General features: G+C 42.7%; 1 protein-coding gene across 2 annotated transcripts in view; it reads left to right on the top strand.

Moving 5' to 3' along the window:
• Window positions 1-16,639, top strand: part of STXBP6 (syntaxin binding protein 6) — a 247,554-nt gene that overhangs the window by 180,958 nt on the left and 49,957 nt on the right. For both annotated transcript variants that reach the window (XM_077770494.1, XM_077770493.1), the window contains exons 3-4: window positions 12,416-12,546; window positions 13,510-13,675. In XM_077770494.1, the coding sequence (XP_077626620.1) occupies window positions 12,416-12,546; window positions 13,510-13,675 (297 nt within the window). The remainder of the gene's footprint in view (window positions 1-12,415; window positions 12,547-13,509; window positions 13,676-16,639) is intronic.

Raw genomic sequence — 16,639 nt, 5'->3', positions numbered from 1 at the left:
TCGCTCCCACCCCCCCTACTGCCTTAAATGACCCCAGACAGGAAAAGAAAAGCAGACCTGGCCAAAAGGAGAGTCGGTGGGTGAGAGATTGCAAACCACAGTCATCAGTATGTACAGCAAATCCTTAATCATTTCTGATGAAAGTGAAGAAATTTCATGTGCTGCATATCTGAGTTAGGACTCCTACCAGTGGCCCTGAAGTACACAAAGACCCAACTTTTTATTCTCAGGTTAGTTAAAATCTGGTGGCTGAGATCACGCATACAGATAAATACAAATGTCTTTATTCCAACATGTACAAAGTGTGATGTTCAAGGGACAGTGGCTTATAGTACACTAGGCATTAGGGTATGAAGATGACTGGGACTTGGTGACTGACCTTGAAGATGTCCTCTGGGAGGAAGGTTAGCAGCTATGGAGAGTGGGACAGACTGTCCCTTTTTCCCTGTCCCCACTACTGCCATCTGGTCTAAGCCACCATCACCTCTCCTGGACTACTGGGGTACAAGTTCCTAAATGACTTCCCTGCCTTCACACACTTCTCCATGACCTATTTGCCCTATAGCAGTTGGCCACCATTGTTTAATTTTTTTAATGTTTATTTATTCTTGGGGGGGGTGGAGAGAGAGAGAGGGAGAGAGTGCACAAGTAGGGGGAGGGGCAGAGAGAGAGAGAGACAGAATCCAAAGCAGGCTCCAGGCTCTGAGCTGTCAGCACAGTGCCTGATGCGGGGCTTGAACTCATGAACAGCGAGATCGTGACCTGAGCCGAAGTCAGACACATAACTGACTGAGCCACCCGGGTGCCCTGCCAATGTTGTTTTAAATGTAAATGAGAGCCCGTTATGCCACTGCTTCACGCTCCTCAGGCCTTGTACACTAGGACCTCTCTGAGCCACACTTGCTTGCACCCATGACCTCACTCGTTCTTTCCTTTCCTCGGTATTTTACTTTCCTGCCCTTCTGTCTTTTCCTTGGGCATATCAAACACTTTTCCACCTCTGGGCTTTGCCCCTAACTTTTGGGCCATTGTGTTTTATGGTTTGGAGGTGTTTTCATTTTCATGTGGCAGTTTCTGGAGTGACGGGTTACGCACTGAGTGGGTAGCAAAGCACACATCACTTTCCTGTTACCACCACATTTTTCATAAGAATGGAGAGGGCTTGAGGACAGGCCTTGTTAATAGAAGAGTCTCACGTGAAAAGAGCACATTAAGCATGTTTGCAGGCAGAGTGGAAGAAGTCTGAAAAGATGAAGATATTTGTGCAGAACAAATACATGGTAGGGGTCAGTCTGTGTAACATTAGCCTTTCTGAGAGGTGTGTCAGGGTGCCCACAATGCTTTCAGTCTCCCATTTCCCTGACGGCTAATAGCGTTGAGCATCTTCATGCTTGTTTTTTTCCCATCCACATCTTCTTTAATGAAGTGTTCAAAGCTTCCACACATTTTTTTTTAACTAGGTGTTTTCTTTTTATTGTTTCAAGAGTTTTAAAACTATAAAGTGATGAGGGGCGCCTGGGTGGCTTAGTCGGTTGAGCGTCCGACTTTCACTTAGGTCATGATCTCGCGTTCGTGGGTTCGAGCCCCGCGTTGGGCTGTGTGCTGACTGCCAGCTCAGAGCCTGGAGCCTGTTTCAGTCTGTGACTCCCTCTCTCTCTGACCCTCCCCTGCTCACGCTGTCTCTCTCTCTCTCCTAGAAATAAATAAAAATAAAAAAAATAAAAAATAAAAAAATAAAAAAATAAACTATAAAGTGATGAAAAGAGAAGTCCTCTTTGAGGCGGAAATTTGAAAATATTTTCTCCCAGTTTGTGCCTTGTCTTTTTATTCTCTTATAAAAGCAGAAGTTTTAAATTTTGGTCCTACCTAATTTGTTCTTTCACAATTTGTGCTTTTAGTGCCATACCCAAGTTCACAAAGATTTTCTTCTGTGTTTCCTTCTAAATGTTTTACAGTTGTTATCTTTCGCATATAGGTCTCTGCTCCATTTTGACATACTTTTTATATATGGTACAAAGTACGAACTGAAGTTCCATTTTTTAGGATGTGGATGTCCATTCCAGAATCATTTGTTGAAGAAATTTTCCCCTCTCCACTGCCTCGCCTTTGTACTTTTTTGTGAAAACCAATTTCCCATATATATGCAGGTCTTTTTCTGAAGTCTCTGTTTCACTGACTTGTGTGTCTTCACACCAGTCCCACAATGCCTTCATTAGTTAGTCAAATAATGAGTCTTAATATCAGGTCATGTACGTTCTCCACAACTTTGTTCTCTTTTAACCCTCGGAGTGATTTTCACTCTTTCAGATCACTCATCTAGTCTGGTTGGTAGAAACAGGCAGGAGGCTCTTCCCAAAGCCTCTTTGAGCCTGGGGTACTCTTTCCTCTATTCATTTTGAATAGTTCCTTCTCTGGCCTCTGGTAATTTCCCTATATACACGTGGGGAGACATACTCAGGTAGCTACTCAAGGCCAAATCTCTGCAGATCTCCAGCGTCCTCTCTGTGAGTAGTTCTCTCTTCTTCATTACTCTGTCCTGAGAATTTTAGCCCTTTGGTCTCTCCAGGCTCTCAGCTCTGTCGCTTCAACTCACAGAATCTGCCAGTGTTTACCTGGGCTCCTCCCCCTTGAACCACAACCTGGAAGAAACTCTCAAAGCAATAAACTAGGGTGATCTTGGGGCTCACCTCATTCATTTCCCATCTGTCAAGGATCACTGTCTTTCATGGTGCCACTTATTTTGTCTGTTTGGACAGAGCACTGCTCATTTCTGTTGTGTAGACACAGGAGTAGAATTCCTGTGTCATAGAATAGTGCATGTTTAGCATTAGTAGATATTGCCTAGAGTTTGCCAAAGTACATTCAGTTCATTTTAATTATAGATCATGTTCACTAATGTAAATGGCACTCGTTTTACCCAGAACATGGTGCTAGATTGTATTCCTCCATTTAACACAGTAAAGAGTGAAGGTGGCAAGTTCTTGGTGGCATCATTCACTCTTTTTAGGTGTTCGGTGATGCACACCCTTATTTAAAATGTATGATTAAAAGTATCAAGTAAGTAGTGGTAATAGTGAACAGGAAGGAAAGAAGAGAGCAAGTAAGTCTGTCTTTGCTTGACTGATAGTCATAATTATATTTGACAGCCTTTTTGAGCTAAGTAATAACAGCTTTGATTTTTCCTAACACCTAGTGATATTATATGTGTAGTACCTGGTCCATTAGAAGATTCTCTGTTGCTCTGCCTCCTTCAAGGCAGAAAAACATTCTCATTTGTGGGAGAGTAGCCTTCTCACATCGAAGGCGATCCGACTCCACATCCTTCTATGGTTCTTTTAGACTGACTGCTCATATTGAAAGATTATGCCCAGCAGTGGGTGCACAGTGTCAGGGACCACAGCATTAAGCCCTTCCCTCATATTATGGTGAATGAGCTGCTCAGGGGCAAGGAAGTAAGGCTGCAAAAATGACTCCCTCCTTCCTCACTGTAAAAAGTCTCTTTAGCACTCCCCACCCCCTCCCAGGGAAATAACGTATTTCTACCAGGTATGACATTTTCCCTGCGGAGAGTCTCTACTTGGCCTATGCTTTTCAGTATATAATGGAAAATGGCAGGGAAAGCATAACATTAAAGGAATCTCTTTTGCAAGTTTTTATTCCCAACCCGTGAGCTTCTTGGGGAGTAATTTAATTCATTCTTGAGTCAGGTACTGCTCCTTTGATGCCTTTGTCTTCAGATCCTCTGTTTGTAAATCTCTCCCAAGAATAGATCAAAAATCATGTTTCCATCTGTTTCCAGAATTGAGGAAGTAAGAGCAGAATAAGCCTCTGTGACTGTAGTTAACCCCTTCTGTTATTGCATCACATGGTATAGGGCAAGGGGTTGGATTTTTTAATCTCTTCAGAACCACCACCACAGTTCTCACTACTAGAAGCATCTGTGTCCTTGGCTTAGGCTTATTTGTTTCATAGTTACACTGCGTAAGTCCGACGTGCTGTATACCCTTTCCACTTACGGCATGAAGTTGCAATAAGAATACCAGCCGGGTTGTATAATTCATTGCATGTTTACCCTTTACCCAAAATGCAAGCAAGTTGATTTCCTCCTCAAGTCTATGGAGAATAGTCTCAGGAAGCTAAAATTCAGACACAATGGAAAATCGTGGATTGCTGAATCTCTAGCCCGAAACTCTGTTTTCAGGGAAGCTGAAGCAAACAGAATTGCTTACAAGAGATGCTGCTAGAATAAGGATTGCAGGAAAAGACATTTCCTAAGAAGTTCTCACCCAAAATTTATCTCCTTCCAGTGTTCTGACATTTCTGTCTCTTGGTTTTTACCATTTTCTCCATTCTTCCTCGTTCTCAGGGAGACTCCTCTTTTCTAGTAAGAAAATAGTTCAGATCCCTTAAAACTGGTCTGATCTTGAAACAGAACATTTGAATCTGAAATAAATTTGTGGCTTATTTGTGGTTTCCAGTGGGCTTAGGAACTGTTCTTCCTTTTGTTGAGGGTCCATTGTTCACTCCCTCACTTACATATGCATACATAAATTAGCACTTGTATGTCAGTTTATAATACAGAAGACATCCTGGTGCCAGTGCAGAGGGGACAGTACTGGCCTTGCAGTGGGGAACTCCAGCCCTCTGGGAATTAAGCTTTCTAGTTCCCAGCTAAAGGTGTAACAGCCTAGGACTCCTCTGGTGCACCTGCACCTGTTGCTGACTTGAAACGTAGACTAGAACCTTTCAAAATAAAAATCTAAATATGTTTACAATTAGAAAATAAAATTATGAACAGGGTAAAGACGATTAAAAATTAGAAGGGACTAGGTTTGAGAAATACCACTCAGATCTCAGATTGATGTGTGATGTTGAAGTTGCATGTTCCAAAAGTAAGGCCATCTCCGTGTTGGTAGTTTGGAAATGCTGAAACCAGGTAGTACTTCCCTGTAGAGTTGGTGTAGGGGGATTGCTTGCTCTTTTAACGTGTAAGTTGTTAGCTGCTCTCCATATGGTGCTATACCTTCATACTAAAAGCATCCTTCCTAAAGAATGCTTGATGTGAGATGTTTCTTATTCCCCTCCTTCTACTGAAGGATTTCTTCAAATTCCTGTGGAAGAAGTTTACCATATAAATAGTTCCTTTTTCAGCATCCCTTTGGAAAAATTTCCTAGGTTCTCAGTCACCTCTTCCTCCCCTTCCTTCTCCAGTTTAGAGGGGGAGAATGTGATGTCAGGCATAGGCGTTGGAACTAGTGATACCAAATAAGGAATCATGTGTGTGGAAAACGTCTTTCTTTGTGATTATCCCTACTGTATACTGGGGAAGTCTGCCTTTAAGAAACAACCCTCAGAGCCCTGTGTACTGATTCTCCCCCCAACCCTTTAGGGTTAGTGGACCAGGGACTGTTGAAGGCCATCCTACTTGCTTTCCCAGGGCTTAGTGCTGAAGACTGAAGGCCGCTGTTTTTGTTGGCGGTTGTTGTTACTTGGATTAAAAGTGTCTTCCTAAAACATGCAGATTCAAGAAGACCCTTTGGGGCTTGTTTGGATCCTGTCAGGAATCTGGCCAGAGAGCCCCCAGGACCTGGGATAGGGCCCCAAAGACAAACTTGGCCATTTCATGAGTTGGTCTGGTCAGAGCCTGTCGATTCTGAACATTTACTATATCCTAAATGATAACACACTTTGAGAAATACTGTGGGAAGCCAATGACCAACCCTGTGTGGAGTGCGCCATCCTCCATTTCCCACTAACTATAGCAGTGAGATGTCCCCTGTTCTGAAAACATTTGAGGTAACAATCTTTTTATTCTTGCTTCTAAGCTCTGTAAGCACTCGGCTGTCTCACCAGATAAACTTGCTGATGTGGCCTCAGGCCTGATACTTACTTCTCTGTGGATACTGTGAAATCCATCTAGAAAGATCAGACATTAGAGTATTGGGAGAGCATTAAGGAAACTAGTTGCAAATAATCATTTCTCACCTTGAGCTGTTAGCCCATTTCTTTACCACATCAGCATCCAGAAAGCATGCTCAACCTTGCTTTTACTTCCCGAACCACATTTCACAGGATTTCTGTCTCTTTTGTTGTTTTTCTCCCCTTCATGTCAGCCACCTCTGAAAAAGAGCAGCCCTGATAAGATTCTATGTGGATAACCCTTTTATTCCTTCTCGAAATTGTTTCTCATCACCTGTTTTGTTGAAATCAAAATGTCTGCCCATTAGACCACAGCAGGGCAGAGATCTAAGGCATCTCACAAAGCACTGACCTTCGCTTAACAGTAAGGTCATGGTAGGAGGAAGCATGATGAAACTTTCAGGTACTTTAGGGACCTTGTTATGGTAAATTCTGCAGTTTAGCTACTGAGCCTTAATATCACACTATATAATAGGCATGCTTGGTCTTCAGCACCTTCTTTTTGATAGAAATGACCACATAAAATTGTCAGATGATTCAGTGTGAGTTTAATGTGTATAAGAAATGTTTGTGCAAATGTTCGTAATTACACAAAAATGCCTATGAAAATGAAATGGTAGAGGATGTAGAGGTGGCGGGTAATAACTTTGTTTATGTAATGATTTTTTGTTTCCTTTAAACTATTGTTTTAAGACTGAAGCTAGATATTTTGTATCTTAAAAACAAAATTGATTTTCCTATTTGGAATGAGTGACGAGTGATGGTGCATGAGTAACCAGAGTGCTGTAGGGAAAGATGGAACTCCTCGGAAAGTCTTTCGACCATTGGACCTTGAAATGGAGGATCAGCCTGTTAATCATTGGCAGACCGTGCATCTTCTGCTGTTTCATATAATATGCAAGTGACTTGCAATTCTGTCTTTCCTTTCCTCATCAGTCTTTGTCCCTTCCTCCACCAATTCCTGACTTACCGTAACACCAGATTTTATCTAAGAAAGTGCTTTGCTGTTGGCAATTAAATAGAATTTTCTGTTTGGGTAGAGTCAGGGCTGGTGGTTTCTACTCTCTCACTATAGCTAAGTATCTTCTTTTATATTTATACCATCTTTCATGGACAGACCATTTTTTAAAATACCTTTTTTCAGTCATTTAGCTCATGAGAGAGATACTTCACCACCTGAGTGATGATGGTAATGATATTGCAGACATAATAGTTTCTGTCACTGCTTTTTTGGTGTGTGTAATGTTTATTTTTGAGAGAGAGCTTGAGCACATGTTGGGGAGGGGCAAAGAGAGAGGGAGACATAGAATCCAAAGCAGGCTTCAGGCTTCAAACTGTCAGCACAGAGCCCGATGCAGGTTCTTGAACAGGGAGTTGAACCCGTGAACCATGAGATCATGACCTGAGCCGAAGTCAGACGCTTAACTGAGTAAGCCACCCAACTATCCCTATCACTGCTTCTTAACTACAGCTGAGATGTAAATGAAGTTTACATGAAGGCTCATGAAGAGATGTGCCCCCATGAGAACCACATTCTTTTTCTCTGAGCTAGTAGCAAAAGGACTTGACTTTGCTTGGCCCTATGCTTCTACTTTCTCTGTTACCAATAGAAAGCAATGAGTGGCAGGAGTGGGAGGGAGTGAAGAAGCAGCATTAGCATTACGCCTAGATAACTCCGTAAGTGTGGGGAACATCTCTGCTGTGATTGTCTTTAACACCTGTCTACACTCGCTAATCACCATTTTACCTTAGAGTGGAACTCAAATGCCAAACCTTCCCTTGACAACTCTCTAATCTGAAATTAACAGCAGTTATGTTTTAATTGTATTTTTACATTAGTTTCTATTTAATGTAGGCAGAGCTATGTACCTATTTATGGCTTTAATAGGTTTTGTTTCTCATTAACTTCTTCAAGTAAAAAGCCATTTATCTCAAGGGAAATATTAAGGAAATAACAGTTCAGGATACTGTCAAAATCACAACAGTAGTATCTTTATTAGAACAAAAAATTCAGTTAGTCCTTACTTAATGAGCATCCCACATGCAATAAAATGTGGGATTTGACATTGCAGCAAAAAGCTACAGTGGAAAGAGCAGTGGCCCCTAAGCTTATTGCGCAAGTTGCAGTTTTCCCATTTATTAGCAGTATTACTTTGGCAAGTCAGTGCTTTCCATGCCTCAGTTTCCTTGTCTGTAAATATAATGGGTGATAATAGCAGTAACCCTGCCTGTCACCTGTTGTCGAGTACAATAGAGAAAACCAGAAGCTGTATTTTAAAAAGATTTTTAAAGATGTTAATTGTTGGGGGAAATGTTACTTGTGATTATGTCAATTTATAGGATCCTACCTCACAAACTCAGAAGGCCCATGTAGGAATGTATCTACCTCTTACATGTTTTAGGACCAGGTGGACATCATCGCAGTCTGGTTTTTATTCTTTACAAATATGCCAGAGAAGCAGATTTTGAGTATTTTATCCAGGTTCAAAGTGAACCTGTTTTGCACTGAACAGAATTCAGTGAAAGAAATAACCCGGTGAGGGAGCCTACACGGATCAATGATCACAGAAGTTTTCTGTATGGAGTTGACATGTAAGCTGAAATCCAAATGGTGAACAAGAGACAACCATACAGAAAATAAAGGAAGGAGCATTTCTGTGAAGGAAACAGCATTTGCAAAGAGAAAGGGGTTGCAGTTTCCCAGGAGCCAGAAGATGGCTGGAGCCTAGTGGACAAAAAGGAGAGTGGAAAGAGATGAGAACAGGGAGGTACTCAAGGGCCAGATCATCTAGGGCCTTGTGGGTCACAGTGAGGGCCTTGGGTTTTATTCAGAATGTTTTGGGATGCCACTGAGGAGATTTTAAAAGGTGGTCTTCCATATTTTAAGTGTGAATGGCCAATCTGGCCAGAGGATCCAGTTTGGGAGAAATCATAGAAGTCCAGGCGAGGGCTAATGGTCTATTACCTGGAATGTAGCAGCTTCACGAAGCCTACCTGACCTTCCCCAGCTCTGCCTTGGTCCTTAAAGCCCCCTCCTGCCCCAACACCTTGGGTGACTCTCGTTATGCATCAGCACTGTTTTTGTATCATTCTTAACAGCCCCCCCACCACCCAAGTTCTTGACTCAGAACCGTATCTTACTCAGTCTTTGAATTGCCCACAAAACTTACTTCTGTGCCTCCTGTATTAACACATGTTCCATAAATATTTGTGAAATGGGTTCATACACCACAGTGGCCTCAGCAGTCACAGTGCCTAAGAATCACCTGAGGAGATTTAAAATGGGGGTGCCAGGCCACACCTCCAGAGATTATGATTCTCGTGGTTTGGTGTATTTGTTGTAAAACCTCTGAGATGATTCTGGAGTTTAGAGCCAGGGAACTAGGCTGATTATGGGTGGTGTTACCTGGGAGTATCATGCTCAACCTACCCCCCCCCCTTTCTTTTTCAATGTTTTATTTATTTTTGAGACACAGAGAGAGAGGAAGACACAGAATCCGAAGCAGGCTCCAGGCTCTGAGCTCTCAGCACAGAGCCCCATGCAGGACTCGAACTCAGGAACCCTGAGATCATGACCTGAGCTGAAGTCGGACACTTAATCGACTGAGCTACCCGGCTGCCCCTCACCCTACCTCTTTAAATGCCTATATGTTTGCCTTTTCCCCATGAATGTTGAAGGCATAATAGATGTGCCCCGGTGATCTGCCCTTTAAAGCCCTTCACAGTAAAGAATGAAGAGTTTATTGTATTGGGGTAGTTGGACACGCAACACTCCAGTATTACTGACCCAGGGTGTGCTGTCAATCAGTTGTCCTTTGGAAGGAAAAGATAGATGACTTTTTTTTCACTCAACTTCCAGAATTTGACCAGCATATTTTCTTATCAGCTATGGACCCCGAAAACGCCAAATCACTGAAGGGGTTAAAACATGGCTCTATCAAACACAGAGGCTCAGAAAGTCTGGCAATGGTGTGTTTGTGCAGTTGTTTTGATTTCTGAAGGGGAAAGTCTTTATTTAACTCTATATAATGTGTATATAATAATATAATTTTAAGGCACCTGCTTCAAAATAGAAACTGGGATGTTGGAGATAATAACAATAAACAAAAATTAAACCAAACCGGGCTCAGTGCCCAGGAAAACTACCAAGATTCCAAGAACCGGGCAAAGAATAAGCTAATCGGGAGAACAAGGCAGCAGTGGTTGGAGTTGTCACTGCCTCCGTGAAAAAATGATCGCTGTGCAGCGCGATCTCCGTTAGCCGTTCTATGGGGCATTTGTCATGTGGGTGGGGTTCCTGCCCTTCTCGTTTCAGTGACAGACTTCCAGTGGAACTTGCTTTTTCTAAGATGTCAGTCCCAAACATGCCAGTAATTACAGGGACCCTGCATTGTGTTTGAGTTTTTACAGTGCTGTAAACCACTTGGAAATAAGTGGACCAGAAGTAAAAACAGGAGTTCATAACAACTGTAAAGGTAGAAGGGAAACCCTCATGTTTCCCAGGATGCCTAAATGTCGTGTGATTTACATAAACAGAGGAGGAAATCCTCTTTGTGTGTTTAGGGGTGTGTGTCTAATACAGGAACCCATGTTTTCCTGTTATTGAAAAGTATTCTTTAATCTTTTAAGCACATTTTAGGACCTGCGTGTATTCCAGGTGTCTTGTTTCCTCTAACATGAAGACAGAAGAGCAGGGCATGGCTGTCAGAGAAACCTATTAGGTCTCATAGGAGACACACAAAATAAATGGATAGACAGAGCCCTGGGCAGACTGACACTGTTGCTTGAATTTAGTTCGGGGGCTGGTTATTCCTAAGAGGACTTAACAGACTTACACACGGAGCTGTCAGCCAGACAGACTGTGTGTGAGCAGAAGACTATAAAATTTCCTCTGACCGCAGGTGTTAAGGGCATGATGACTTTTTAACCACGAAAGTAAACGTAATTGGTATGAAACGTTCAGAAGCTTTTAGCCAAATATAACTGAAATAATGGGTAATAAACCTAAGCATTATCTGAAATTATTTTTTAAATGTTTGCTAAATTCTGGTTTGGAGCAAAGGGAAAAGATTGTACTGAGTTCATAAAAAACAGGTTGTTAGCCCTGGAACCATGCGGTTCTTGCCAGACCTAAAGGCAGGATGCCCACGTTTCATTCCCCGCTTGGTCTCTGGGTTCCTGCTTTACTGACCCCAGATATTGCAACTGCACAGACCTCTGTGTGCATGATGGAGGGTCTTCTTACCAGCAGTCGTGACCGGAGCGGGTGCTTGCTGGCCTTCATCCTCAAGGATTCTTTTTGCCATCTGACGAGCATCTGCAGAGTCATATGGAAATAAGGGATCTGCAGGGCCGTTCGCAACAAAGAATGTGCCGCTGCCGCACGGTTGTCTTAGGATTGCATTCGTTACAAGTAGTGCTTTCCCGTTTTCCTAGTGCCCTTAATAGCAGCATTCCTGTTAAATTTTACAAGTCGTACAGCCAGGCCTCAGGAGGAGCTTATATGAAAGCCCTTTTATAACACTTAGTTATGTCCCCACCCTTGAGGCTCTAAGTCACGAAGTAGTCAGATATAGAAATATCCAGAGTGACTCTCTCCTAGCAACCGGCGCTTGACCTCTGTCTGAGAGGTGACACTGTCCATCCTCAGCAGGGAAGGGTCAAAGGGAGACCTGACTAAGGCAGGGAGGAGGAACTCTCTTGTTCCTGCAGGTGCGGAGACCTCAGGAATATGGGGCAGGCGGGTACGTGAATGCCAAATACAGGCATAAGGAGACGCAAGCTAGATTCAAACTGGACAATATTTTAAAGCCGAATAACATTTTAAATATTCCCTCTCTTACCATGGAAGCCCGATATATTTACTTTCAGATATGACTTTAGATATGTACATTGCATTTCCCTAGGGGAGCCAGTAACATCCACTTCCTTTAAAACCCAGCCTTTCCCAGTGACCTTTACCTGACACCTGTCAGCTGTATGCTGCTTTCCATGCAGTTGGTCATCATGCTCTGGCAGCCTCCATTAAAAGCGCCTGGCGTTACCTGATTGAGGCGCATTCAGTGTGAATGAATGAAGATAGAAATGAAGCAGCCCTTAAAATTATAATTACTTTGTAATTGCTTGAGAGTAGAGAGAACTTCTCTTTCTTTTGAGTTCATGCCTCATCAAAGGCATATGTATTCAACGGCTCCTGGGTAGCTGTCAGTTGAGTGTCTGACTTTTCATTTTGGCTCAGGTCATGAACCCAGGGCCATGGCATAGAGGCCCACATTGGGCTCTACCTGAGCATGGAGCCTGCCTGAGATTCTCTCTGCCCCTCTCTCTCCCCACACTCACTCTCTCTCTCTCTCTCTCTCTCTCTCTTAAAAAAAAAAAAGGCGCACGTATTCATATTCTGTGTGTGTGTGTGTGTGTGTGTACACACACATGTAGGTCTAAGATGGAAACGAACCAGCCTGCACACCCACTAACCTGAGTGGTCTTTTCTTGGCAGTGACAAACAAGAAACCTACACAGGCATCCATCACGAAGGTCAAACAGTTTGAAGGCTCCACATCATTCGTGCGGAGGTCACAGTGGATGCTTGAACAGCTTCGCCAGGTTAATGGCATCGATCCTAATCGGGTGAGTGAATGTCCGGTGTTGAGCGAAGGTGTTCTCTTTACACGATGACTCTCTCACTGACCTTGGCAATGGTAGTGGCTGTCTCAGTCCTCTTTGACAAAGCTATTTCTCTAGTTCAGTTATGTGACTAAGACTTTTTGATTTCTATGTCCTTCTTATGGGGAACTCTAAGTCTTTTCATCATGTTTGATGCAGAAATGTAAGGGGATGCACATTGAAGAATACTATAGTAGGTTTATGAGCCAAGTGCAAAGAGCAGAGTTCAGATATCGTGTCCATGGTTGCCAGTATGAAAAACCCATGTTCATCAAAGCTTCATTATCTCTTTATACCCCCACAGTATGAAAAACTCATGTTAATCAAGGCTTCATTTATCTCTTTATACCACCATTGATGAGACTTATTAGTCAAACAGACAAATAAATAGATGGCACCTTACAAATTATGTATTAGGCTTCTCTCAGATTTAATAGGAGAAATGTTTTAAGATAGAGTTTTTATTTAAGTACTTTCCCTTCTGTTCACATGCACTCACTGTATATATAATGAAAAATAAAATGTAAATTATAACTATATGCTAAAATAATAAGGGAGAATCTTTTCCTTACCAAAGGTGAGGGGCAGGATTCATTGCTAAGTACGTGAAGGAATCCTTTTCCAGGTCATTGGGAAGGCAGTATCTAGTCTAAATTGTGCCAGGTAAATGTGGAGTAAGCTGTTGGGGCTTCTGCGAGACTAGCCTCCTAGGGACATCTATAAATACACCAAGATGTGGGGCTTGCTTGATAAACAGAGAAAAGTGAACTTTCTTTCCATTCACCTGGGTGCTAATAAAGATGAGCCCTGTGATTCAGACCAAAGTTTGAAAGGTATGTCAGCCTTTATGAGTCTTTTGTCAGGGGTAAGCTGGAAACAGTAGTTTTTGCAGGTTGAGATCAGTACCAATTTCCCTGTCTGTTCCAGGATTCCGCAGAATTTGATCTGTTGTTTGAAAATGCATTTGACCAGTGGGTAGCCAGCACAGCTTCAGAAAAATGCACCTTCTTCCAGATTCTCCACCACACCTGCCAGAGGTACCTCACGGACAGGAAGCCAGAGTTTATTAACTGCCAGTCCAAAATCATGGGAGGTGAGTGGGCATTTGTATGGCTTTGGTCACCCTGTTTCCTTAGACTCGCTTTCACATAAAAAGGTAGGTGTCAGCAGCATAATTAAAGACAAAAAAAGAATCAGGATACTCCGAGCTAGACAGCATGAGAACCATTCTAGAGAGTTCATCGTATGCTAAATCTAGACAAAGTGGTATGTTTTCACTCTTAACCAAAAGCTGGTCTTTGTGGAAGAATTAGCCACTTCGCTAAGATTATTTCTACTATGAGAACAAACCTGTCCCTTCATTAGGAAAACCTTTCAGTTTTGGGTTCTTAACTACCATTTCCATAAATTCATTGCAGAGCACTGTTTTCTAGGCTGCTTTTTCCTATTATTTCTCAAGATATTTTACAAAGACGGACATACAGATTCTTACAGAGGTAATGCCTTTCTTTCGCATAGCAGTTAGTCTTAGGTTTATTCCTCGAATGGCCTGCAGAGTGGAGTTAGGCTGAGCGCTGGAAGCCAGCCTTAAGGGGTGAGTACCCGTGTTGGCAACTTAATGAGAAACATTTAGAGGGTGCTTAACACATTTCTTTTAGGTGGCGTTGCTTTTTAGGGAACTGAAACTGGGCTAAAAATATTTTCAAAAAGCCTTGCCAGTCACTCTGGGAGCTGAGGAAGAACGTTTATATCGTTGCTCTCTTCAGTGACCTATTCTCCCGGTTTTGAAGAAAAAAAATTTTTCTTCAACTTTATCTTAATCAAATGTCAAATGAAGGTCACATTATAGACATTACAACTTCTCTCGGCCTGTACATATCTTTCCTATGAACACGGCGCAGAACCCATCATTCTGCCCAGGCACCTGCTGGGTACACACTGTCGCTTTGCCCTTAGCCTGCTAGATGTCGTGGGGGAGGATCTCAAACAGTAAGTTGCTGACATCGTGAGAACCTCGCAGGGCCTTCCTTAGGCGCTGATGCAGTATTTTATTATAGCTTCTCCATTTAGTCCTCAAAAACTATCAGAGGTGATGAGTCGTGCCTGTCTTCTTCAAAGCGACCCCATCCTGTGTACAGAAGTAAAAACTGTGAGATGTAGATGTTGTAAGAGAACGTGTGATGCTGACCTCTTACTGTTTAGAAAATAGGATGAGATGCCGCTTGCTCTCATGTCTGGGCCACCAATACTCCTCACGTGGATCCCACTCACAAAGCCCAGCTTTAACTGACGTGGCAGGTGAGAATGCCCTGAGTTCATGGCCACAGATGACTGAGTTTTTCAGTGACTGGAGAATTGACCGGGGAGTCCCAGCTTTCCCTCATTCTTTATTGAGTAGGGTTTTCTCTGCTCTCTGAGAATCAGATTGGTTTCTTGATGTCAAGTTCCTACTAGGAAGCATTTTTCCATCAGTAGCCGTATGGTCTGTAGATGCATGGATGGCACTTAAGCAGAGTCTCCTCTGAAAATAATGTTGACATTATGGGTTTGACATTTCTGTTGCCCTTGGAGATAGACTCCCCTCACGCATTCCATTTCTGCTTGTTCTGTCCTGAGAGCAGAGTGGCCAGAAGCAGAAACAGCACCATGGGAACTGCCACATTTCCTCAGAAGGGAAATGTGAGGCCAAAGCAGGAGGGCCATAGCCGCACTCCCTCCACTGTCCTTGCAAGAGAAATGAGGCTCATCCTTCCTGCTAAGGTTGAGAGGAGCTCTTCTCACTAGGCAGTCCCTCATCTCTGTTGCCTCTGAGGCTCTCATTTCTTCTCTCCAAACCATTCCTTTCATGCATGCATGCATTCCTTCATTCATTCATCCACTTCTGGTGCATCATCCAGTAATACAAGTAAGCACTAAGTACCTATTATGTGCTGGTCACCATGCTCCATCCTAGATACAGAAAATCATTTGGTTCCTTAATAGACCCCAGCTTCACCCCCCATATTCCAGACAGGCAGGTCCCTAACAGCCTTTCTGTATGCCCTTCATTACCTTCTTGAATGTCCTCAGACCCTCTGACACAGTCCCACTCAGCCGCTTCTTTCAGTCACTGGCCCAGCGCTTCAGAGGTCTTCTGGTGCCCTGTGAGCCCCAAAGGATGCAGGGTTGAGACAGGAATCCATATACCCAATGTTAAATTGCTGTGTGTTGGATAAAGCTGCAGATTGATTCCCTGTAGTAAGAAGAAGACAAAGTGGATGAGACCAAGTGCCAGAACTGGCTCTGCCTTTTGAGACCACAGGTGTGAGTCTCGTCTTCCTTAGACCTCACTTTTCGCTGCTGTGATATGCGGAGGTTGGATTAGATATCTACAGTCCACTTCAGGTTTAATATTCTGAGAATCAGTAATGCTTAAGTTACAGCTTTATTGTGTAGATTAATCACTTCTTAATTACAAGTCAAATAAAAGACTTGGCACAGTTAAATAAATATCGACTGGTCCTAGATGCCTAAGGAAGGCAAAAGACTTTGCATTAAGCACATAGTATTTTGTTGGCAGCACATAGGTCCTTCATGAGTGCACCTTGTCTTATTTAAACAGTTGCTTATCCTTGGTAACAGTTGTACCAACACACCCTGGTTAATTAGCATACCAATTAGTCTTCCTTTCTGCCACTTACCACAAATCAGACTTAAAAAGTGCGTAGTTCTTGGGTCACAACATTCTGATCCCTTTAACTTTGGGAATACCTATCCTATCTTCAACAGATGAGATCTGTTACAAATTTCACAGTATCTTTTGGTCTGTCCTCACCATATGGACTACACATCCTAGTAACAGCTGTTATCTGAACTGTGAAATGTCATAGGTTTTGTGAGTTTAAGAACTACTATCAGCATTGGTATGCTGCCCTGCACCAGATTCTTGACATATGTTATCTCATTCAGCCTTTGCAGTAGCCTTCGGAAATCTAATTTATCATCTCTGCTTTCCAGAGAAGGAAATAGGATCAGAGAGATCATCCAGTAGCTTGCCAAGGGTTATAATAGCTAGTAA

Source organism: Crocuta crocuta, unplaced genomic scaffold (assembly GCF_008692635.1).
Source record: "Crocuta crocuta isolate KB4526 unplaced genomic scaffold, BGI_CrCroc_1.0 scaffold175, whole genome shotgun sequence".
NCBI classification, from domain to species: domain Eukaryota; kingdom Metazoa; phylum Chordata; class Mammalia; order Carnivora; family Hyaenidae; genus Crocuta; species Crocuta crocuta.
The sequence above is the reverse complement of the archived record's forward strand: the minus strand, read 5'-3'. Positions and strand labels throughout refer to the sequence as shown.